Source organism: Corvus kubaryi, unplaced genomic scaffold (genome assembly GCF_017639235.1).
Source record: "Corvus kubaryi isolate FWS band 111438036 unplaced genomic scaffold, C.kubaryi_AGA036_p1.0 37284, whole genome shotgun sequence".
Taxonomy (NCBI): domain Eukaryota; kingdom Metazoa; phylum Chordata; class Aves; order Passeriformes; family Corvidae; genus Corvus; species Corvus kubaryi.
Window position 1 is genome coordinate 7,572,847 of NW_024581088.1, and position 25,061 is coordinate 7,597,907.

At 39.9% G+C, this 25,061-nt stretch overlaps 1 protein-coding gene across 2 annotated transcripts in view; it reads right to left on the reverse strand.

The window, feature by feature from the left end:
• Window positions 1-25,061, reverse strand: part of NCOR1 (nuclear receptor corepressor 1) — a 55,902-nt gene that overhangs the window by 11,106 nt on the left and 19,735 nt on the right. For both annotated transcript variants that reach the window (XM_042026287.1, XM_042026286.1), the window contains exons 7-32: window positions 23,813-23,869; window positions 23,318-23,370; window positions 22,524-22,590; window positions 21,957-22,129; window positions 19,942-20,032; window positions 19,246-19,424; window positions 18,726-18,780; window positions 18,002-18,103; window positions 13,435-13,565; window positions 12,730-12,947; window positions 11,038-11,100; window positions 10,550-10,689; window positions 9,750-9,876; window positions 8,543-9,098; window positions 7,716-7,845; window positions 7,231-7,426; window positions 6,459-6,629; window positions 5,616-5,776; window positions 5,112-5,232; window positions 4,907-5,008; window positions 4,328-4,425; window positions 3,339-3,507; window positions 2,767-2,907; window positions 1,416-1,499; window positions 673-929; window positions 200-560 (exon numbers count right to left, since the gene is read on the reverse strand). In XM_042026287.1, the coding sequence (XP_041882221.1) occupies window positions 200-560; window positions 673-929; window positions 1,416-1,499; window positions 2,767-2,907; window positions 3,339-3,507; window positions 4,328-4,425; window positions 4,907-5,008; window positions 5,112-5,232; window positions 5,616-5,776; window positions 6,459-6,629; window positions 7,231-7,426; window positions 7,716-7,845; window positions 8,543-9,098; window positions 9,750-9,876; window positions 10,550-10,689; window positions 11,038-11,100; window positions 12,730-12,947; window positions 13,435-13,565; window positions 18,002-18,103; window positions 18,726-18,780; window positions 19,246-19,424; window positions 19,942-20,032; window positions 21,957-22,129; window positions 22,524-22,590; window positions 23,318-23,370; window positions 23,813-23,869 (4,003 nt within the window). The remainder of the gene's footprint in view (window positions 1-199; window positions 561-672; window positions 930-1,415; window positions 1,500-2,766; window positions 2,908-3,338; window positions 3,508-4,327; window positions 4,426-4,906; window positions 5,009-5,111; window positions 5,233-5,615; window positions 5,777-6,458; window positions 6,630-7,230; window positions 7,427-7,715; window positions 7,846-8,542; window positions 9,099-9,749; window positions 9,877-10,549; window positions 10,690-11,037; window positions 11,101-12,729; window positions 12,948-13,434; window positions 13,566-18,001; window positions 18,104-18,725; window positions 18,781-19,245; window positions 19,425-19,941; window positions 20,033-21,956; window positions 22,130-22,523; window positions 22,591-23,317; window positions 23,371-23,812; window positions 23,870-25,061) is intronic.

The window sequence follows — 25,061 nt, forward strand, 5'->3', positions numbered from 1 at the left end:
GAACTGCCTTCCCACTCTCCCCTTCTATTATGGCAGATTTTCATTTTCTTATTTGAATTAACACCTTACAGCCTTCTAAAATTCATTCTAGTCAACTTCCAAATTGAGAAAAGCCACTAGAATAAAATAAAGAAGAATGGAGTACATAAAAATTAAAATAATAAAACTTTTTGTCTTACTGTGGATAGGAATGACATACCCTCACTAACTCTATTCATCATTGGTGAACTCCTGGACATTGGACTCTGATAGTTCACAGGTGTCCTCCGAGCATTTGTATCATCATAAATCCCAGGGCTCAGCTGTGATTTGGGAGTTTCATGAAGAGTTGACCTGAGAACAGAGGGACCAGAGCTGACTACGGACGTGTGACGGGACCGCACGGCATCCCCGGTCTTCACATCTTCGTATTTTCCTCGCTCCACCACCTTCACGTTTTCTGGCACCATTTCCAGCTGAGGCATTCCCCGGGGCAGCTTGCTTGGTCCAGTGATTAAAGATTTTACATTGTGTTTGATGGCAGACTGGCCAGAGTTGCTTTCATATTTTATGGGTGTGCCCTGAAGAAGAGAAAAAGTTCAGGTTAAGGTCACGTTGTGGTAAAAAGCTCCCACAGCCTGACCAGATTCACTCCTGAATCTGTGTGAGTGTAACAGTGCTTTCTGGATTTACCTGAGATATGGAGCCTTCTATGATCGGCCTGGTTGTCTGCACCATTTCAGGAGTCTTGCGACTCTCTTGGCTTAACAGGTCCTGCCTTGGGATCTCATGGATGGACCGACCCATTTCCTTTATGGTGGTGACCCCATCATATGGTTTCCCCTTGGTGATGGCTCCTTCAAACGTCCTGATGGGAGGTGACTCTCTCTTGATCTGTTTGGGGTACTTCAAACCTTCTTCAAAACTTTCAGCTGTTGCTCTTGGGGTGCCTTTTACAGAAAGAATGGTATTAATAGCTGCTAAGTCTCTGTTTTCATAAGCAGAGTGACAACTACATATCGTAACAGTGGAACTTTGGTTTGCTGTAGTCTATGCTAAGACACTCTGAAGTCTAAAAAAATCATCACAAAAATAATACTGAACAAATACTCAGTATATTACTGAAAACCTCCCATGTTATTTCAGATGCTGAAATAAAAGAAATAAACGCATCTGCAGAGTTGTTAGTGTTCATTAAAAAAAAAGTGCTAATTACCAAGTATTCACATTAAAAGGTTTATTTTCCAACAAGAAATAAAATCTGTGTTTACAGACTAGCTTTGAACACAGTATATCAGAAAGTTGCTGATTTATGCTCTGAAAACATTTCATAAAATAAGCTCCACCTTTAACACAGCTCCCACAGTTTAAGGTTCAGAAATCCAGATTTTTGAGGATTAATTAATGCTCCCCTTTCTAGACCTGCAATACCTCACCTTGCATTATAGAGCCAGACAAGACTGTTCTCTCCTTTAGTTCAGCATGTGGGCTACCCCGAGGCAGCGCTCGGCAGATTAAACCTAAAATTAAAATGAAGGTAATTTAGAGAATTGAACAAGTGTTAAAAACCCCCAACCTCCAAACCAACAAACCCCCTCCTTCTCACACATTAGAGATGGTATCTGTATCCTGGCAGTGCCCAGAGGGCCAAGCCTCAGTATGCCAGGCATTGCAGCAACATGTTATAAAACAGTTCAAGTATTTGTGCTATTGCACAGTTGCAAGTTTTAACATATTTAGAAAACAGGAGGTGTTTTTTATAATTAAGCTTAACCTTTGTTTCAAAAGCAGTCACTGCTTTTCTCACACTCCACTTTCCTTGCCTAGAAAGAAAGGTGTTCATGGTGGGAAGTGAAACAAAAAGAAAAAAACACTCCAAAATATACCTCAGCATCCTCCAAATTATCAAAGTTCAGAGTGAATCATTGGAGAAGAGATGAATTTACTGTGCCTATAGTAAGAATCTAAACCAAGCCCTCAAAACACTCATAATTTTACAGTTTGAGGCCAGAAAATGTGTCAGTGATGAGACACAGCATAAAAGTACCAGAGCAGCTTCTCAGATGCCAAAAGAGCCCAAAGATGAGCCAAATGCATCAGCAACTTAGAGACAATGCTGAATTTCTGTGTACAGCCTACAAACCTCACACTCACATTGTGCCACCTGATGAACATGTCCCCAAAATAGCCTCTAAGGGCTACCTGAAGATGGGACAAAATGCTTTTAAGGAGCAAGACTCCATGGTTGAAGCAGAAAACATTTTCTTGCATTTGTATTTTTACATAGCAATCAGAAAAGTTATATAATGACCTGCCTTGGCCTCTGCAGGCTTTGTTTGATTACAGTTTATTAAAACACAACAGCACTAGGGATGCCCTGCAGCAGGATCCTGCAGTTCAAAGAGGTTTCTTGCAGGAATGCAAGAGGTCAGGGCAGTGTGGTACCAATATTTAACTAAAGGGTGCGGCAGAGGCTGTGCTGGTGTGACCCAGCGTTTGAGCTCCACAGCACCACTGGGACTGTGGAGAGCCAGGGACATGTGTCAGATGTGCTGAGAGCAGGAAGTGCCACCTGAAGAAGCTGCAGTTGTGGTAAAACAGAAAAGAAAACTGGGATCTACTTCAGTCCTTTTTCCAGCACACTCTTAACTGCAGTGTTGTTGCATGGATATGGTCAGTAATGTGATTTAAATCTAACTTCTCTGTTAGTCTGCACCCTAAGATAACTCTAAATACTCTTACATCGATGGACAAAAGATAAAACATCTTGGAAGTGGCTGTTTTTACCTTCCAGTGGTGCAGACCCTGGAGATTCCCTCAGTGACATCCCTTGCTTTATATTTCCTTCCATTGTATCATATGTTCTCTTTAAACCAATTTCATGAGCAGTTCTCGGACTCCTTGTTCCTTCACGGACATTTTTAATAGCTGGCAAAATGTACAAGAGTGTGGTCAGGAAATGTGGACAATAAAAAAAAGACACATGAATATCACATTAATGAGACCACAGGTCATTAATACTTAACACAACTTCAATATAATATTGTAACATTAAATATCAATCTTAAAAAGATCCTTTATAGTTTGTCAAAAAGTTACTTGTTCAGTTACTCATCAGTATTTCAACTGAAGTTTAAAGTTACATGATACACTTATTTTAATTTTAATACAGGTCATTTTAAGCCTGGTTATTTAACCTTTCACAAAAAAAACATTCCATGACAAATAGGAAATAAATGGCAAAGGATTAGTTTAACTGTATTTTAAACACATGCATCCACTTGGAAGCAGAAACACTTCAGCTGTGGATTACCAAAAGAGAACCTGACTTGGATCAAGCAGAATATACAAATACTCACCATCATAAGATAGAATATGCCCACTTTTGCCTTCATAAATGACATGGCCCTTGGCTGAAGCCTCCTCTCTGCACTTCTCTGGGCTGCTGTCCTCTGTAGCCAGCCGGGTGATGGTTCCCTTCAGCAGCGCGTCGGCGGCGATGCCGGACTGGGACAGAGCTGGGGTACCCTGTGTTCAAACCCAGCACATCAATAAATTCACATGGTCTGAGTCAATAGAGAATAGGCAGCAGTGAAGGGAAAATGCAACAAAACCAAAGAAACTTTTTAGGTCTATAAAACCAACTAATTTATCAAGTATGGCTTAAACTTCTGCCTCTATTATGGACACTTAACCTAATGAGTAAGGTTATTTCTGCTACGTTGTTAAAAAATATTAACATAACACATATAACAGAGAGAAGAATGGGAAGGACAAGGTTACCAGTGCATTTCACAGCCTGGAACATTTACCCTATAAATACCATTTGCAGGGAAGATAACATATACCACATACTTAATGGTGCCATTAGGTTTTATTTCTGTCCAAAGCAATGAAAGCTCCCCTTCTCATCTCAAGCAGAATTGAGGCAATTGCTTTCTGTATTCTGGGACCCCAAACCAACCAGAACAGCATCATTTAAAATGACAAAAGGCCTGAATTTCCCTTCTTGGATTCAAATAGCATCTGCACAAGACTGGTTACACTTGGTTTGAATATTTAAACTCAGGTATAATGCAATTTTCATGAAAGTTGCCCTCAGTTAGGTTTACCAAAAGCTCTGGTAGTATTGAGAAGGTTTGAAAACTCATATATATGAAGATGAAATTGTGGTAATGCTGACTTCAGCAACAGTGGGGTTTGAACATCTGATTGGATTGGAAGTTCTTGTTTCAAGGCAGTTCCTACCCCATGATATTAATTTACTTTTTCAGACATGCAAACACATTCACAGTGATAGTCTGAAGATGCTGTTTTGCCACAGCCTTCCCAGCAAAAGGTAAAATACCTGAGTTATGGAGCCTCTCAAAGAAGGAATGGTCTCAACTGAAACTTTATTGGTTGGAGTTCCTCGTGTTATACTTCCCTCCTGTATCGTTGTGGTACCTGATTTGAAATAATAAGACATCCTGATAAATAAGAGAATGAAAAAAAATCCACTCCATTTGAAATAATTAAAAATTCTAGTGAGAACTGTTAATTTACATTAAAATACAGGGGAAATTTCAATTTAACAGTAGGCATTTGAGGCAGTTAGGCTATTTCCTTTTTAATATAGTCTTTTACAGACTTTAAGTATTTTACAGCATTAATTCATGGCAGTTATTTTCTTTTGATGTATTTGCTCTAGTAAGCAACTTTATTTTCAAAATGGCATGTCTTGTAACAAATATTTTTAAGTGAGCCCTGCAGACAGAAGGAGCCAGCTACAAATACACATGCCTTGGAAAACAGAGAAGAGATTAACCCTATAATCTTATGATACTTATATAATCATAGAATACTTTGAAATAACACTTCAGCAGCTAATTCTCTTGGTTTTCTCAGGCTCTGACAAGAGTTTCTTAATCTGTGTGACTTTCTTTACCTCGCACCACACTTTCATGTTGTGCCCTGACCAGGAGTCCCTCAGGTTGGGAATTCTGGCTTCTGGGTGAGAATTCTTCTTGTTTGATATAGGGCAGGGAAGCTATCGAGGAGAAGAAAAAGAAAAAGTTTGAGGTTTTTTAATTTTCTTTAATTGTGGATCATTAAATAGTCTGTATAAAACATGTCAGCTTTCCTTTCCTTACCAGATTTAGCTGACTCTTGCTGCCTTGGCAGCCCCAAAGATATAGAACCCACTGATGGCTTTGCAGTTTCTTGGGCATAGGAAGCTTGACTATGGGATGTTAAATAAGTGCCAGGTGTTCCCTGAAACAACAAATAGATGTTAATTCTTGTTTCTGGAATGAAGATTCACATCTCTCTTTACAGGAGAATGCTAAAACTACTATGATCCCATCTGGAAATGCTACAGTACCCCACTGCCATGTCCCAAGCACAGAGCAGCAGGAGTGGAGTATCACTGGTAGTTTGGAGATGCAGGTCACCTAAACTGGATATCCATGCCCTTAAATGTGAGTAAATGTTCCATTTCTAAAGCTCCTGTAATTCCCAGACTTTTAGAATGACATGTACAGGTAGTTCTTAAGGGTTAATGCTGTGACTCCATAACTGAGTACAAGAAGTTGAAGATTGGAGAAAGGGGGGAAAAAAGAAAAGATGTAAAACAGATTTTCAAATAATTCTCTTACTTGTGAGATTGAGCCTCCCATGATGAAGGAAGGTTTTTCTGATGGCACACTGGTTTTGGAGGATGGAATGAGTGGTGGTGGTGGTCTCGTGGGTCTGGTTGTGGGCAGGCGAACTCCTTCGGGAATATTGGTTATCACCTGGTGAGGGGCTGGCTGGAGAACTTGAGGGTGAAAAATTGTACATTAAACATTGCAGCGTGAACAGAAATAGCACAGTTCAGCTGACAACTTCTAATGGGAATTGCTTCACAATATCCAAAAGCTACTTTAGCTGTATTTACAGCTCTGCAATTCACTATGTCCAATATTTAGTTATTTTCCTGTTTTTAAAAAGTTCTTATTCTCTACATGGAATGCAACTGAGTCAAGCATAATCTAAGTTTCCCTGATTAGTCTTGTCTTAGCACGACATTATAATCTGAAGGGAAAAGCTTCAATCCAAGTTTCAGAAGTAAGATTTGTCAGTTACTTCACTGTTTTATAAGACATTCAGACTTTAATACAGAGTGATTACAGTCAGAAACTAATGCCAGGGATAGCAGCTGCTTTCCCTTTTCCTCAACTGCTCCCTTCATAAGAAAGGCCACCCATGAATAGGACAGTGCTTGTATGAAAATGAAAATCTCTTGATGACTGCCTCTTTGCTGTTCTGATACTTTTCAGACCATTCTATTTGCTTATTAAAATACATGTTATGCAGTGGATGCAACAATGAAGAACAAAAACAGCCTCACTGGGCTAGAAAAACACTGAGCACCTCTTCACACGCACACAGAGAAAATTATTATTCTTCTATTAATTCACAAATTGTTTAGAGAATAATTTGATCCTCCAAATCTTTACCTGGAGGGACACTGTAGCGAGCTGCATTCATCTCAGGCTGGGGAGAGGCTTTATTGACTTCTCTTGGTGATAACCTGTAGGGTGATGCTGACCTTGTGGCTGGATTTTGCACTTGTGCTTCCTGTTCTATTCTCTTGACCTCAGCATAAGGCATATAGGCCACTGGTTTTCCTGGGAAGGTTGACGGTATCAGAAAGAGAAGAATCATGAGTTAGAAATTGGACTCAAAAGGTCCAACTTCCAGCACAGTTTTAACAAAGGGCCTATTCCAATGCCAGACACACCCATCAGGTACAAACGGTGCAATTAAAAAGAAGTATTAAACTTTTTAATTAAAGTTTAATTAAAATTAAACTTGTGTTCCACCAACCTTTTGTGCCCTATTTCAGTGCTCAGTGTCCATGCATGCACTCCATGCAGTAAAATATTCCTTTTAACTCTGCTCATACTCCCACCTTCACCTTAAGCTTCTGAAAGGGCTCCCCTAGACCAGAATCATCTGCTCCTCTTACCCACACATTGCGTCTTCCTCTGTAGGAACAACTCATTTTTGGGCTTGACCCAAATGGAACCAGTTTTCTGCCTTTATATAAAGGGGCTACAAGGTAGCCCTTCAACAGTAAGTGCAGCAGAGTGGGCAGGTTCCTTCCAGCAAGGAGCAGTTCGTTATCAGTTCCTTATCACACTAAACTGTCGCTCTCCCATGAGGCAGCAGTGTAACACACTGACACAAACCACGGGCTTATCCCAGCCCAGGTGTGGGAACACCAACCTTCCCACTCCACGCTGGGGCTCTTGGAGGTGCCACAGGGGCTCACAGCGCTCCGATATTCCATGTCCAGCTGCTCCTGGCGCTGGCGCTGCTCCTCCATCAGGGCTGACTCGTGCATGGCCTTGATGTGCCGCTGGTAGAGCGCGTAACCACTCACAGGGGTGCCCATGGGGACAGAGCAGGGGCTGCAGGAAACCTGGGGACAGCGAGGGGACAATGTCAGGGACACCCTCACAGGCACTTCCTGGAGCAACTGTGGAGTTCAACTTCCCCCTGCAGTCTGGGTGTTTCAAAAGGTCCACACCTGGTTTTAAGCTACTGGGTTTATACTTGGTTGTACTTAACCTCCTTTCCCCCTGAAAAATATGATAATAAATAAATCATATTTTTCTTCATTTGTTTAATGATTTTTTCCTGCTTTAGTGTTGTGACTAGGTCTAAGGGTAACAAACACTCCTTGAAACAGCACTGAAAATCCCCCATACCATAGGTGGGATGACAGCAGCTCGGTGGTGAAGCTGTTTCAGGTCCATCTGCCCTTGCTTTATCGTGGATGATACCAGTATTGACCCAGTGGGATTTAACAGTGAGGGCTTTGACTCTCTGCTGAAGATACTGGAAAAAGAGACAGAAGGGAAAAATATCACCAAAAGGACCAACATTACACATCTTTAAAAATTTACAGGCAAAACTCTTAAATTCAAAAAACCAACACATTTATCAGATTGGACAAAGAGTTAAAGAGTCAGAACCACGTTGTGTTTTGTCCCACAGCACATGTAGTAGAAGAGGCAACAGATGCTGCTACATTTTCATAATGCACAGAAATACCAAAATATGAGCTCAGAATCTCCCACATCAGAAATTTATGTATGCAGTACTCCAACAATGCAACCTTCTTTACAGAGAGTGCTTTGGAAAAGCACAGTGGGTAGGAAGGATTACGTGTATTTAGTCCACAGAAAATAAACAGAGTCTACAACAGAACAATTTCACATGGAGGGCTAAGACATTTGTGGAAAGATGATGTTTGAAGAGGCAAGAGAGTGCAGAAACACCACCACCTGCACTCTTCCAAAGCCCACATGCACTCCATGACACTGGATACTTTTGACATTTAAACATCTATCCCTGGCACTGTGTGTATATTAAACCACTGAGAGGGAGGGGGGCATTGGCTCCAGTGCCACACTGGGGTGACACAGGAACTGCACCAACACAATGCTGAAAAGATTTCAAATACCCTCAGTGGTGTCAGCCATTCCCAAAAGAGAAAAAGCTCCAAAGGTTGTCCTTTCAAAGCCCTACTCACCCCTGTCTGTCAGGTTCTCCATCAACTTCCTCATCAGCACTACAGGTGGCACTGGAATCATTATCTGAATGGGATTCTTGTCTGGCTGTAGTAACTTGCTGGGACAGGCTATAGTCCATTTCCTCCGGTTCTGACTTTTCCTTGGGCTTGTCCATCTCTCTCTCTTTGGTATCACTCTCTATTTTCACTTGAATATTCTCTGGTAGCCTCATTTCAGTCTCTACAGGTTCTACTTTGGTATGAACTGGAAGAGTAATCACAGGCTTAGCTTCAGCTGGATGGCTTCTACTGTCCACCTCCATAGGCTCTTCTGCCTCAGTGTTTATTTCTTCCTTGACCTGCGGCTCGGGGTTCTGAGTTTCAGCTGTTGATACACTTTGAGCTGTTAAGGAGGGAGATGTGCTGGTTGCAGGTTTAATGGCAGATTCCTGCTCTGCTGGGGCCTCAGTGGTTACTTTTGGAGCAGCAGTCTCAGATGGAGTTTCTTCAGTTGGTTTAGCAGGTTCTGCTGGAGTTGGAGATGGAGCACTTTCTGTATCAGAACTATTTTCAGCACCTGGGGAAAAAATATTTTGTTATTAAGGTTTAACATTAATGAAATCTGACAAATTGGGTGCAAAAAGGATCCATCAACTTGAACCAACCCATCTGCAAAACAATTAATTTTGACTTATTATAGAAATGAACAATTGGCTGAATTACACAAACACTGCAACTAAAAAATACCAACTACTGAAAACCCAACACTTAGTCATCTTCTCTCATTCATCATTCGTGAATTCTATTGCCTTTTGCTCCACAAAAGGCCAGCCAAGACTGACTGACATTGAGTGTCTATAAATTAGCAGTTGCAACCAACAAATATATATAAAAGAAACAACAAAAAAAACACCACTTGAATTTGCTTGTCTGAAGCTTTTCTGAGACTATCAGCTACCAAAGGTTACACGTATTTGATTCAACTTGTTTCAACACTCCAGATGACAGCATAATCAAAGCATCTCAAAGTATTAAGCAGCAACATCTTTAGGCTGCTAAATTCTAAAAATGCTTCATCCCCTCAAGTGAGTTCAAATTGCTGAAATCCAACTGAAAGAGCATTTGAACAACAACATCATGAAGTGGAACACAGCTTTCTGAGCAGACAATTAGCACAAACATAGACTCCTTTCTGTGCACACACAAGTTTCCTTCCCAGAAAAGTTACCTTCACTGTCTTCTGGGTTCTCTTCTTCATTGGATGCTTCAATATCTTCATCCTCCTGAGCTGACACAGTTGAAGCAACACTCTCACACTGTGACACATCTCGCTCCTCTCGGGGCCTTCGTGAAGACTGAGAGACACAGCATTGACAATGTAGTGAGAATTCACAGCTATTACTGCCTTTTACTGCATTCCCATTTACCAGTCTGAGGTTGAAATGAAGGACAGAGAATCTCTGTTTAGCACAGTCAACAAGGGGACACTCAACTTCAGGCCAACTTTTGCTGCTCCTGACCAAAAACAAGTTTGGGAACAAACCACGGCATGTTTGGGGGACTACAGAACAACTGCAGCAAAAAGACCAGGATAGCACTGCAGCTTAGAGGATTTCAACACACAGAGTTCTACTTTAAATGCCCCCAAACCTTCACTTCCAGGACTTCCACCACTTCTCCTGCTCTGTTTGGTAAGGTCAGTGCTTGCTGTGTTTCAAGGAGCTGCTGTACATCTACAGCTGCTCATGCACTGGTGAGGAACGTGGCTTTCAGAGCGCTGAAGAACTCTTCAGGCTCGAGTGTTTTACCTGGTACAAAGCTTTCTGTTGCATTTCAAAGCAAGGAGTGGCTACTGTCACAGGTCAGTGAGTACCAGCCACCCTTTCTAGGAGATTTATGTCACAACAAAAAAACAAGTAGAAAAGGAAACAAGTGGAGATTGCAAAACAGCCTTAGTGAAGTGTGATGGATGACTTCAGAAAGATACGAGTTTTCCCCTGCAAAATATTCAATGTCCACAGCACTCACCTTCTGTTTGTGCTGTTGGAGGAGACTGTCCAGGTTGTGCCTCCTTTTGTAGTTGAAGTAGAAGTTCTTACACTGAGCTTCACTTTTTGTCCCAACCATTTTGGCAATTGCTGCCCAGTTTCGCCCATGTTCCACTAGACCTGGTCAAACGTAAAAGAACCAGTATTTACTAGGATGAGTAACTCAGCTATCCAAACCCCAGCAAATGGAACAACAATGCCTATGGGAGGGTAAGATAGGAAGTACTGCTGTCCAAACAGTTCTAAGTAACCCATAGGAAAAGAGTCAACATGAGTCTCAAAAATCATTTTGTCTCTTAAAGACGTTTGCTTTTTCTCTTTTTTCATTAAAAAACCAACAGCAGTTTGCAAATTATTCAGCATAGTGTTGGTGAAAGTCACAGCAAATGTATTCAGTGATTCAGTAAATCCTTGAAGTTTTGTAAATGCAAGTATCCAGAAGGAAGTCAAAGGCTTTACAAGGTTTACCTTTCTTAGCAACTTCCATTTCTTCTTCTGTCCAGCGGGATGTCTCCACAGGCTCGGTAGAAGCTGCAAGAGAAACAAAGACACTGAGCAGAGGAAAGACCAGGACTCATTATCATGGCACCAATTATGCATCCCATAGTCAAGAAATCTATTTACATTTTGGCTGGCTCAGGTCACTGGGGAAAGCTCTCTTGTCAGAGGGAAGCAGTCAATCTCCATTAAACCAAGTCAGAGATAAAGAAGGAACCACCACAATCTCAGTAGAGAAAACTGTTCAAAACTATTCTGCCTACAAAACTGTGATTAACTGTCTGTCAAGGAACATTTGTAAGTAAGTTTGGTTTATTAATCACTAAAATTTTATTTTAAATGTCAGTAATTACCATCAGCTACTAAAAGCAGCAATCCAACATGTGATAAGCTAGTTCAGTGCTGTTAGTGGTGTCAAGAAATCTACTGTTCCTGCATTAACTGAGTCTCCAACTGGATAAATGGACAAAAAGAAAAGAAAACAAAAAAAAACCAGTAAGTGCAAGCAAGCAGGAAACTAAGTATGATTCAGTGCAAAGTGCTTTTCATTCACTCCTCTGGATTTTGTATCATCCTGTTTAAATTTCTGAACAGCGCTGAGCTGCACCAGCCTCCATTTCCTTTCCATAAAATCTGCCATTACAGACAGCATGTAACAAAGACCCTGCAACAGCTTCCATTAACAAACCACAAAAGTAGGACACTATAAAGTATCTGATCCACTGAAAAACTATTTCGGATTTTCCAGAAAACCCTGCAAAAAGGGTTTAAAAATAAAACAAAAGAAAACGAAAGCAGAACCCACTATTGCTTCAGCCTTAAAAAACCAACTGCTTAAAAAAACCCACGGTATCAATGGAGCAAGAATGCTTCTCAGAATCTCTGCTGTTTTAAGTTACACAAGAACTGATGTTCCCACTTACTCTGTCCTTTATAGTCAGAACATCTGAGTAACAAAAGAGTTGTAACAAGTTCTAGAATAGCAGCTGCCTGTAACTACCCAGCTGAAGCACAAGCAGCAACAAATTTTGCCACAGCAGAGCACTGCAAGAAAAAAAACAACCTGCCCTGCCATCCTGGATAATTATTTACCAGCCACAAGATATTCTGGTATTTCTGCACCACCACAAATTAGGTCAGCCTTTTCCAAAATACACTCAGAGACTGCATCGTCTTTTTTAACCAAACCAGCCAAGAAAGTAACATTTTATTTTAAAAATGCCTCTTGCCATCTAATGCAGAAACAACAACAACTTGCTAAGATCTATTTCAGCTTATGAAGCTCCCTGAAGTACTCAAATACCAGGCCAATTATTTAACAACATCCTTTGTGAGCTGCAGCCTGTAAGTGAATCTGTGTCACAGGCATCTGGATCTCTGCAGACCCTGCAGAGAGGTCAGGGAGACAAGGTGTTATCACAGAAGGGCTGAACTGCCTTTTCTCCCCTCACATCATTCTAACAGTCAGCTGATTGCACATGCACTATTCATGAAGTTACACTTGTGAAGTTTAACAGCTCCACACTGTCACAAAATTATAAACAATAAAGCTAGAATATTAAACAGGAAAACAGAAGTGCACTGCATGCCCGGCAATGGCTCCGTGTCAGTGAGGAGCCTACGAGCAGCTGGGGCCCTGGGAGTCCTGTAAATGCTACTCACAAGGTTCTGGTGGGGGTGGCAGAGGCGGTGGTGGTTCTTCAGTGGCTGCAGCTGCAGCAGCATTTGCTTGAGCAGCTTCATTTGTCATTGATCTTGTGATTCTGCCCTTACGCCGACCTTGGCTGTTGGCGGTTTTTCGGCCCCGAGGAGCCGCCTGCTCCCTTTCCTCTGTTTCTTCTGGTGCAACTTCAGTTTTGTCCTTTTCTTTGGTATTCTCTCTGGGAGTAGGTAAAATGTAATTCAGTCACATTCAGAGAGCCATTGTGAGCAGATATCCCTGAAAAATCAATGTACAACCTAACCCTAAGCCCCACAAACAAAAATCCATGAACCCAAAAGATGCCTTTAGTGAAACAGAATTCACTTATTGCCCACAACTTCCAGTTGCTAGAGAGTAACACAGATACATGATATTGTCAACTTCAAAGAAAATATGAATACTGTGCTAGAACATATGAGAAAAGCCCAAACTAACAAGATATGGAAATCATTACATGTGTAAAAAATAACCCCATTGCTTTTTCCACTGGTCTGATTAGCTCAGCAAGACAGAGAAATTTGTATGTCCAAAACAATTGTTTAATACACAAAAGAAATAGTTTTCAGTCCAGATTTCACTGGCAGGCTAATGCAAATCCTGTTCTGATCTTTGCCAAAACCTGCAATCTAGGGTGAATTAATGCATTTCAGTATGTATACACTTACTTAGATTCCTCCTTCTCATCCTTCTCCTCCTCATCTTTCTTTTCCTCCTCTTTTTTCTCTGATTTGTCTGATTTTTCCTCTTCTACCTTTTCTTCTACCTTTTCTTCTTGAGAAGGACGAGCAATTTGTTGCTGAAATGAAATGGGATTTAGATGATAACTCGATCACACAAAGGTGCAGCATCTTGTCCTCAGAGCAGCACAAAAACTGATGCTGCCTTACTTCCCACTTGATAACATTTTAAGTTACAGGCACTGCACAGTGGTCAGCATAAGAATAGAATATCTCTGCCTTATAAATTCCATGGAAGTATAGGAGGTTTCTGCAGCATGAGCGTGGATTGTGTACAATCCCACATTGGCTGCTGTGTGCCCCACTAAAAATGAGCAGCTATGTTTTAAAAGTGCTGAGCGAGGCCTGCCCTGCGTAGTGAGGGTGTTGCTCCTCTCAAATTCTATTTTTTAACTTTGTGCATTTTATAGTGAAACATGATCTTACAACTGGGGAGCAGAAGGTCTTGTAGCATGAAAGTTACAACCAACTCCAAGTCGCTTTCTCAAAACTTCCATTAGTATTTAAGAAATATAACTTTAAAAAATTTGGTTTGGAATTTCCAGTGGGTTTACAGAAAGAATTATTAAAAAACCAACTCTTTTCTCTACTGAAATGACAGTTTTACAAGCACAGTAAACACTGTGCTTGTCTCAAACAGATACCCAGAGTACACTTGGCAATTCATGGAAACACAAGGACAGAGAACTACAAGACAAAGACAGAGAATGATAAGATTGCTGTTCTAGCACTTCATGAACTCGGATTTTACAATCTACTGAAAAATTCCTCAAAAACAGGCTTTTCTTCTTCACAGAGGAAGGAACCTCCCTATGAGTGCAGCAGCAGGTGTCACTGTTTCACTAACAAAACTGAGGCTGGAGATAGTCACCAAACTGACTTGGTTTTGACATTTTAATACTGTAAACTGGAGCAGAAACCCTAAACACTAACCACTATCATCTGACTGCAAATTATTAGCAATTAAAGTGCTGATTATTGATTATGCAGACTTCCTTCAAGCAAGATGTCACAGACATGCTAATATAATTTATTTCCACCTTGCTAGATAGATTGACCTGAAAAGCAAGGAGTTAAAACTGCATTTTAAAACCCCCATAATTTAAAGAAAATTATTTTATATCTAATCTATTTAGAAAACAGTTGTTGAAAATCCTGTTCTTACCTGGCCAACTCAACATCACTTGGTTCTCTGTTTAAGCTGCATAATCAATGCATAAACACAAACCTTAAAGGAGTCGAAGCCTCGGTCAGCGACGTTCCTGCACATTCATGTGCTGATTAAAACTTTTACTGTCCACACAAGGGGATGGGCTTGAGCTCAGGGCACGGCTCAAAAGGACAAAACCCACCCCAGCAGCGACATCACACAACTCTTTAGCAGAGGCTGCCTGACCCAGCAACGTGTTTATTCCAGGAAATGGTGTCATTCTGCCACTTAAGCTGCCTGCAGCAGTGCTGCCCCTCTCACACAGCACCTTCTAATCTCCCCGGAGTCACCAGAGGTGATCCCCGTCACACACACGCGGCGAATTTCTGTCTGCTCACATCACTGGCCTCCCACCTGCTGCCCGGCCACAGGCTCCAGCCACACACACTGCAGGGACACAGCCAGCACCCACCACTGCCTGGCTACCAAATTCATTTAAAGCCTTGCTTAAAGAAACCTTCTGTCAACGAGTTATTTAAGGAATTCTCTGGAATCATAGAATCACAGGATGGTTTGGGTTTGAAGGGACCTTAAAGATCATCTAATTCCAAATCCCCTGCCATGGGCAGGGACACCTCCCACCAGACAGGTTGCTCCAAGCCCTGTCCTGAACACTTCCAGGGATAGGGAAGTGAAAGCATCGTACAGCCATGGCTTTCTCTCAATTCTATGTTAAAAACTTGCTCTACATTTGACAAGCTTTGGTTTAGACACACTTGTTCAGTTGCCTCTGTCTGGACAGTCTGGAACAGTTTAGGCAGCATTTTATAAAAAGCTCTTTCTAGACCTTTTTGAGGACAAACACATATCAGAATTTTATTAGCCTTGCATCTCTTCGCTTCACATCCTTGATCCAGCACTCAGCTTCTCTCAAGTGAAAGCCCCCACACTGAAACATGAGCCAAGTTGTGCTCACTGCATTCTCTGAAGGACTTCAACGTTGTTACCATGATTAATATCTCCTCTGCTGCAATATTCCACTTGCTTGCCTTCTAATTTACAAAAATATATGAACTATTAAGAGTTTAAGCTGAAGCACCTGTTATTGGCCTAAGCCCATCCTGGAGCACCTCATAAATCTTACATGACTCGTGTTTGCCAATCAGCAAGAAAGTTTCAAGTTGCTACTGAGAGATATGAAAAATATCAGTTTCAAACAAAGCTGGGGTACAGGAGGGGGAAGGGGTGAGCTGCTTTCTGCAACTGTAAGATAAAAGCTCTGGCAAGCCAGGCAGTTCAACCCTCTCAAGTTCTTTTTTACTAGCTGTTATAGATGTTGCTAATTAATCATGAATAAAATTATAAATACAAATATGATTTTTGGCACCATGTAGTTCCTTACTATTAACATGCTAACTGCAATACTTCTGAATTTAAACTTCCAGAAGTGGTAAAATTTCCCTTTCAGAGTGCTGAGAGTATTTCCTTGAGTTGGCAAGTCCAGCTCAACCCTCTCCAGAGCGAAAAACCTGGCACTTACTTGCATCCTTAACAGAGCACACATTAAGCCTGGACAGCAGTTGCCCAAAGTTTAGGGATCTGCTGTAGCACTTCATGTGGATCAAGAACCAGCAATTACGAAGTACAAAACTCTGCTACAATTCCAAGAGCAAGTAATCTGAGCTGGACAAACCTTCAGTGTTCCAACTGATGTATTCAGTTACTCACATATAAATCAGCACTCACAGGAGCAGTCACAAAGTCAGGCAGAGCACCTTGAGCTGAATTCACCAAGCAAATCCATGCCCCTGTGTGTCTAAGGCTGGAATGAAAACCTTTCTGGTCTATATACATTATCCAAGGAAAGCGACCATTTATGGACAGAAAAGTCCATCCAAGTTTTGAATTCTACCACTTCCAATATTCCAAAGTTTAACAACGTGGAAAAGACATTTAAATATACAGTAATGACTTCCTAAGTATCTTAGAATCTCCAGTTCCACTGCACTACAGCTAAGCCAGTTCTGTCTCCTCACCCCTTAGAACAGCACCTAGCAAAGATACCCCTCAACATGGGACACTTCCTGTGATCACACCAACCTCATTTTATAATGGCACAAGAAACAGAGTCACTCCAAATGGCAGCACTACCTCTGTTCAGTGTCCACAGTGATTGTCCACATTTGGACAATCCTGTTTATTTCCATCTTCTTTTCATTTGTCACACATCCAGACTTTAATTGCAATCCTTCCCCAATCACTACTCCAACAACAATAACCTTTTCTATTAAGAAGCATTATTAGGCTTAGAAATTCTAACAGAAATCCTGGCAAAATACAGGTTATTTCCAGTAATTTCTCCCATCAGAGCAGAAGTTCTATGAAATCCTGTGCACAGTGACAATGACCTTATCCTAAGCAATCCATCATTTGTGGGGTACAGACAAGGTACCCTCCCATGACAGGACTCTTCTTGTAGAACACCAGCCCATAATTCAAAAGGTTTAAGTACAACAGCACCACGGAAGCACAACCTGATGTCTGTTTCTACTGAACAGGATCCACTCAACAGTTGAATCCATTTGCAGCAATTTTATATTAAAAAAATACATTTACTGGGACTCCTAGAAAACTTTCAGTATTTGTGTATTTCAGTGCATTTATTTATATTTACTGCATTTACTGTTTTGCAGAGCAGATTTGTGCAGCCCCAAAGTTCCAGGATTATTTTGTTTTCCAATACCCACATTAATCCTGGTAGCCCAGCACATGTATTTATAAGCTTTTGGTACATAAAATGCTGTTCTTTTCCTTTCCAAAGACTTCCAAAGGAACACTTCCTGAATCAGCAGAATTTTCTATTCACATGCATTAAATTGGTCTCTTTCTTCTCGCTCTGAAGTTCCAGTTTGACTTCGAGCCTGACCACCAAATAAAGACCACTATTAATTTCTGCTTTTTGACAAACACTGACATTATGAACAGATTATACATTTTCCACTGCAAGTCACATGCTAAACCTAATTTCTCTTGGCTCCAACATAGGATTTAATGATGGATTCAGTCTCAATGTCTGTGGTGGGTCCTCAAAAGAAATGAATTGTCATATTAAAACAAGTAATAAATGTGCAAAGGGAGAAGATATTACACAGAATTAAAACCAAACTAACCAACAACACCCTTGAGATCAGATCACTTAAATTTTAAAAGGGCAAGTATGCAACAAAGGAAAAATAATTCTTTCCCCTTTATGCCTGTAACATGTTGCTATCTCAGATGATGAAACAGTTGTAAGCATGAAGCAACAAAATAACAGTACCCAAGTGATGAATAAATTCAACATACCTGGTTTCTTCCTCTACGTTTACCATAATTCCTTCGCACAAGGGCTTTATAATTTTCATTTTTCTTGGTCAAATAATAATATAATACACAGTCAGGAACATTCTAAAGTGAAAAAAGCAGGAAAAAGTAGGCTTTACTCCTATTGAAAAGATAAGATTTGAGTTTTTAATTTCTCTGAACACTTAAAACGATTCAAGCCCCCAGACTAAAATAAAAAAGCTTCCATTTATTACAGTAAGTGTACACATTCAAGGTTCTGTTGTGTGTCTTAACAAATCCTAATTCTCCATTAATTCTTACATCAATTCTGCCAAATCAAATTCTAAAGACTAAAATTAATCCCAAAGACTGAGCTGGCAGTAGGATCTCCCTGACTTGGAAGGTTTCTCTGGGTCAGCACAGCAGCTCAGCAGAGCCAAGGCTGTTCTTATCTATGCTTATAGTTATTATAGCTAAAGCTTACCTGCTTCAACAAGCAAACATTCAAACTAAATGAGGTGCCACTGTCTTTAATCCTTACCAATTGTGTCATTGCAATAATTTCTGTTGGCACACGCTGATTGTGTTACTGATCAAGTATTATAAAATTCTGTTACAGTGATAACTTTTTTGGACTTGATTTCTTTTTTTTTCAGGAAGACAAAATGATGCTGGGGCAAGTGACTTACATTTGGAAAGTTAGGGATCCCACCCTAGGCTCTATTTACATTAAAAAATGTCTTACCTTTCGTTCCAAGTAGGAAGCAATTAGACCAAAGTTCTTGGGATGCTGGACAAACCTTTTACAAATCAGAAATTATTTCAGTTTAACAACATTATCCATGATCAAACAAGCAAAATAATCCTGCACACAATCTGTTCCATCAGCAAGCCCTTCATTTACACGAGTGAAATTAGTCTAAAAAGCCCAGTTTTCACACTGTGCAAATTTAGAACTAAGCACTCAAAATTAACTGATAAATTTATGATCTGATAAAATGAGATCATATCTCTACTTTTCTCATTATACTGAAGTAACTAAAGGAACTAAGGTACTTCTGTGAGAATTTTGTATTTAAGGACTAAATGCATGTGAGCATACTCAGTTGAAAAATAAGTCTAAAATTTTGCAATATTTATTACAGCCAACTAAGAACATTATCAAACATTACTGCACAAAAGCTTCAGCATTCCTGATTTAGCTTTACATGATTGGGAAATTAACTGTCATTTCAATGTAATAAAAAGAAAAGAAAGGCCATTACTTCTCCTTAAAAATCTCTTTCTCGTGGTCTGTCCAGACGTTCATGAACTGCCTGTCTTTATAAACTTTCATGGGATCCTCCATCAGCCCGTTCATGTTAATGAACTTCACCCGTCTCTGTTCTGCATCGAACATCATGGGAGGGATGACAGAGAGCTGCCGCATTTGCTTCTCGTTATTCTACACAACAAAAGGAAAAGTAAAGAACACACAAAGTGTTGCTGCTGATGTTAACAGCTCTTGAATTACACAACTCTTAAAGCTCCACATTCACAGTCAGCTTGGGACTTGTTTTTGTACATGTCTTAACTCTTGCAGAAGTTGTCACTATCCCAGTGAACATTTACAATCAGCTAAAGGAAACAGCGTCACAACTGCTGAAAAACCAAAATGATGGAGGGCTTGAGAAAAGGAGGAGTTTTCACGTTTGTTACAGCTGTAAAAAACTAGGTTGCAGCAAGCCTGCAATGAACAGCCACATGAGAAAAATCTAGGGCAGATACAATTAGAAAGCAAAACCCTCAAAAGAAAAGTATTTGTAAGACTTGCTTCAAGCCACACTTCACACAGATTCTTTCCAAGAGAGAAGAGCTTTCTCTTATCACAGAAACAAACCCCCTGCAAGAGACCTTTCACTGCCAATGAAAGGATATTTATTGGCTGTGCTTCTACAGTGAAGTACAGGCACCAGCCTCACCTCCTGCTCAGAGAGTCCATCGATGATTTCTGAAATCTCATGTTCACTTCTAGCAATCGTTGCTGACAGGCCAGCCCCTCTTTGGCCAACTCTGGGATGAGGAGAACACAGAGGGGAAAATGGATAAAGTGGGAATTAGCTCTATCTGCAGGTTTTGCACACCACAACAACCTTCAAAATTCCTTACAATGCTGTTGCCAGTCTCTCAAATCAGTTAGGACCGGTCGTTCTTAAGGAGAGTCAGAGCACAAACTTTGTCATGTCCTGCTTGGTTTTACAGTGAATTTGCAAAGCTCAGCAGAAAGGGCACAGAAAAAGGTGTTACCACCAATTCCACTGCAAAGTAAGTGCTTCAGATAAATGAATTTGCTTCTGCTGAGCATGAGAAATGTTGATCAGTGGCACAGAAATTATCACCTTAATTAGTAAAACTGATACACGTTGAAAGAGCCTTTTATTTTTTTAAGAAAACCACACCAAATTTGCCTTTTATCAATTTGGTCAAGTTACTAATACAGCACTGAAACTTTTACAAAAGAAATTTTTCCACTTTTGAATTGATGGGGAGAGCTGTAATTTGGAAGAATTTTTCAGCTTGTGATCTTCACCCTCAGGAACATCATAACAATATACCACAGCATGTGGGTCAAAAAGCATTTCAGAGGTAAAAATCACTACTAAATGGAGAGACAAAATACCTCAAAGATTTTACTGAATTAATCCATTTGCACAAAATCTGAGGAAAAAACCTTTAGTATTTACATAGCAATAGTATTACAGCACAGCTATAGACAAAGAGGCCATTACATTAGAGAATGTACATATAACATAAAGAGATGACCCTGTCCCCAGTAGTTTGCAATTACAAAGACATGATAGATTCTTCAAGGGAAAGCTTCTTATGTATGAGTGCTGTTCTCCTTCTAACAGTTTACTTTCTTCTTTTCCTGATTCCACAAAATCTTGCAGCCTTCACAATGTATTGCAAACTCTCTGCTTTCCCCATGTTTTATGAAGAAAGGTGATGTAGGCAGATGGTTATAAGAGATGAGATTAAATCTTTATGGGGCTTGAACTCTCAAAGGTGTATTGAAATTAATTTCGAACATCAGATAAACAGATTTCAACACTAAATCAAACTTGACCTAATTCTAATTTGAATCTTATCTATCTACCTACAGTACTGCAAGGTGAACTCTTAAATGAATTGCACTTCATTCCTTTTAAGACTCCTTGTAGTTTCCATCTAACAAATGTCTGATAGATTAAATAATAGGGCCTTAATTGTTGCACCTTGAATATTTTAAAATGCAAAAATGTCTGGAATAAAATTACCTGGCAAGTACAACAAAAGATCAGTCAAATTGTTAATTAAGAAGACAAATGGTTTTGGAGTGTGGGGGCTAATGAATACAGGGATCATGAAACACAGGAGTAACACAGACACCCAGTGACAGAAAAATACCAGAATAAATTAGAGTGTGTGCCCAAAATGAACAGGCTCATGTGAAGCTGATGCTCCAATTGTCTTCAGAACTCCACAAACACCTTACTGAGCAACTTAACTCTCCTTGGCTCACTGACACCACAACCTAGCCTTTGCTAATTGGCCCTTTTCCTGTGTTCCTTTTGGGAAATATGGGGTTTGATGGCAGATCTGAAAAGGGAGATGGGAAAGGAACCACGGGGACATCACCACAGCGGCCTGAGAGGACACCAAGGGATGAGACTGGCACAGCTGGAGGGGAGGGACAGGAAAGGGGACATATGACAATGGATAGATAAAGTCATGGAGATCCTTAGGATGGGAAGTGAAACATGAGCTCAGTGCCATGGAAACACAGAGAACAAATGGAAGAACATTTCACTTCATGACACAGTAAAATTCTTTTTAAAGCAAGAAGGTGATGAGCATAAAACTTAATCACTAAAATTAACCAATTTTATAATAAATAATTTTAAAACTTAAAACTGAAGAGATATTTTGCAGGAATATTTCAAATCTCCAGTAATACCTTTGGAATCTTTCCTGCTGTTCTCTCTGCTTCCGGATTTCTGGGAATTGTTTCTCATAGTACTCCCGTGTTTTGCTCTCCTTGGCTTTCCTGCGTGGATTATTTTCTATCCTGTCTACTTTCTTCTCCCATGCCTCCATCAGCTGATCATAACGTTGACAGATTTTCTGTTCCTGTTAAATTCCAAAAGCAAACCTTGAACTAAGCAAAATACACCAAGTGATCAGAACATGTCACATGGGCAGACTCCTGGAATGCACAGATTTTTCCTGCTCTAGTCCCTTCCATTATGAAGATAACTTATACCAAATTTTCAGCACAGAGGAAGTGGGGAAGTGGATATAAAAATGTAGATTTTGAATATTATACACTATTTTTTTGCTTTACACATCCCAGTGGTATTTGGTAATTGTCATTACTGCTTTCTAGAACTATCCCACCTTCTGGTACCACACTTGTGTTAGCCTGAGGTCTTATTTTTCTAATCACTACATTTGGGAATGCAAGACAAGGGTCCAGACAGGAAACCAGCCACATGCTGCTTTTAGAAAATCATGGTGCTCTTACCCGTTGTTTTCTTGCATGGTTCCTTCTTTTAAAGAATAGGATCAGCTTTTTCCTCATCACCTGGTTTCTGGGAAACAGAATTAGGGGAAAAAAGTGAACTATATAAGAATCAGGCGCTTCAAAACTACTCAAAACTCATCTCAATCCTAGAGGCCAGAGTTTCATTATGAGTAACAGTTTCAGGATAAAAAATAGGGTAAATTCCCAATGAACTCCAGATAGCTAAATCACCTAATATTGTATTTTTTCAGAGAGGAGATTCTTGAAGCTGGCTGAAATAAGCAATTGAGACACAAAAGGTTCCCATTTCAAGGCAGGTGCTCTCCATTACCACAGGAGGGATAATATGCTAAAATGAGAACATTTGGTTTAAGCTATTATGCTTTTAGGGGGGAAAAGTCTTGGCAATTCAGCCCTAAAGTTAAGTTTTCCAATATATTGTTCAAGAAATAAGTACTTTGGAACTTCTATATCAATCTATTTGATGGAGTGGAGCAAGAATTACTTTTTTTAAGAGAAGCTTTTAAAGGACAGCCAGCTTAAGTTTTATTATTTATTTTTATCTTTAAATGAAGATGGAAAGCCAGGGCTTCCCTCTGCCTTCAGCACATATAATGCACATCTTGCAGAGCTATTTTACAACAAAGAAATCAGAAAGTTACATGGACAGGAAGCTTTTAATTATGGTTAAAACTCACACATCCTACTTGGAAATAACAGCAATGAAAAATGTGAGGGAATGTTTAAATCCAGGTGCCCTGAATGGGACAATGACAGGGTATTAAAGCACTCACGTTTTGATGTTTTCATGGTAGACCTTGGTGTCTGATGGTTGGTTGTAAAGTGGCTGCAATTTTGGATGAGAAAGGAACACTTAGCACTTTGCAATGCATGGAACTCTAAAAGTGTATGCAACACATTTAACAATATTTTAGTATTCTGGCAACAGTGCACTTAATCTGAGATGCAGCAGAGCTGAAGGGACTAGAAGATATTCTGCACAAAGCATAGATTTCACTACTTAAAATTAGATTGTAACTACTTATGTATATAACAGTACTTCATTTCTTCATACTCCAACCTGTTCTCTCAAACAGATTCAAATCTTTTTAAAAATCACACTTTATGTGGCCAATGAACTCAATCAAGCCCCAACTCACCAGTGCATTTAAACACACATTTCTTCTATACATCATCACAGAACTGCAGCTGATCAGCACAACAGAATTAGAGCAACTGGCAACACAGGAAATAGAACAAAAGAAAAAAAGCAGAATTCCACAACTTACCAATTCAACTTTAGGACCAAGACCTTCAAAAATCTTGTGAGCTTCTTCTGCTTTTTTCTGCAAATAAGATTTTTTTTCATATAGTCTGAATAAATCCTCTGAAGTTCATGTCAAATGTGGATCTGAACTCTGTGTTCTCTGCTAAACCCCTGCCTGACCATGTGAGATCCTTCTTAACCTACTTCTGCAATGTTGCCTCAGCAAATAAAGAAACCTGTACTTGAATTGTGCAGTTACGACTCTGATCTCCAAGTCTGGAAGCTGATAGAGCATAAAAGCAGAAACTGACCTCTGCAGTTCAAAACCAAAATGTAATAAGTAATACTGCAAATAATTACAAGGAGGAAGAAAGGTGTCCAATAAAACGAAGTATAATTAGCTTTGAAGAATGGAATAAAGGAACTAAAATTTTCCAATTGCCAAATCTGGGAGTGCGAATCCATGTGTACATAAACACACAAAGTCTGTCAAAGGTCCTTCATTCACACTAAGTGAAGACCACGAAATAATCCTGGCCCTTCCTTCCATGGAATGCTTGGGACGCAGCTCTGCTGTACAAAATCTAGTATTGTTTTTCAGGGGGGTTTTACCTCCTCAAATTAAAAAAAAAAATAGTCTGTTGTCATAGAAATTAGCTGTTCCTCTAAACTACAGAATAAAATTGGGAAATTAAACAAACACATACCACTCTCACAGAAGATCACAATACTTTCAAAATCCCCAGATATCTGACTCCCTTATCTCAAACTACCATGGGGAAAAAAAGGCAGGAAGCATTTTTGCTATTACTGTTGGCAATATTACTGAGCTCCTGGACTTTTCTCACCACTTAAACAACACAAGCTCATAATTTACCAATATATTACTTCTTAATATCTGTTCATTTATGCAAATCTTAAGTGCCAGAAGTCAGAGTTTATAAAGAAGGCACAAAATTCTACAACATACGCAGTTTTTTTTCCCTTCAGCTCATTTAAAAGTAGAGTCTTCAGCCAAGTTTGTCAGCTCATGTGAGGAATAGGGAACTCAAGATGAATTTCTGAGGCATTTTTCATATCACACACTTGAAAGGATATGTATGTGTGTGTTTATATATAATTCATGTATCTCAGCACAAGGCTCTAAGGATAAGACCCTCAGCTCAGACTGCTTACAAGATACAAGGAAGATTCCTGTGATCGAGAATAAAAAGGTCATAAAAATGTCTTTCATTTAGAGAAGCAAACAGTAAAAAAGGGGTGGGCAAATC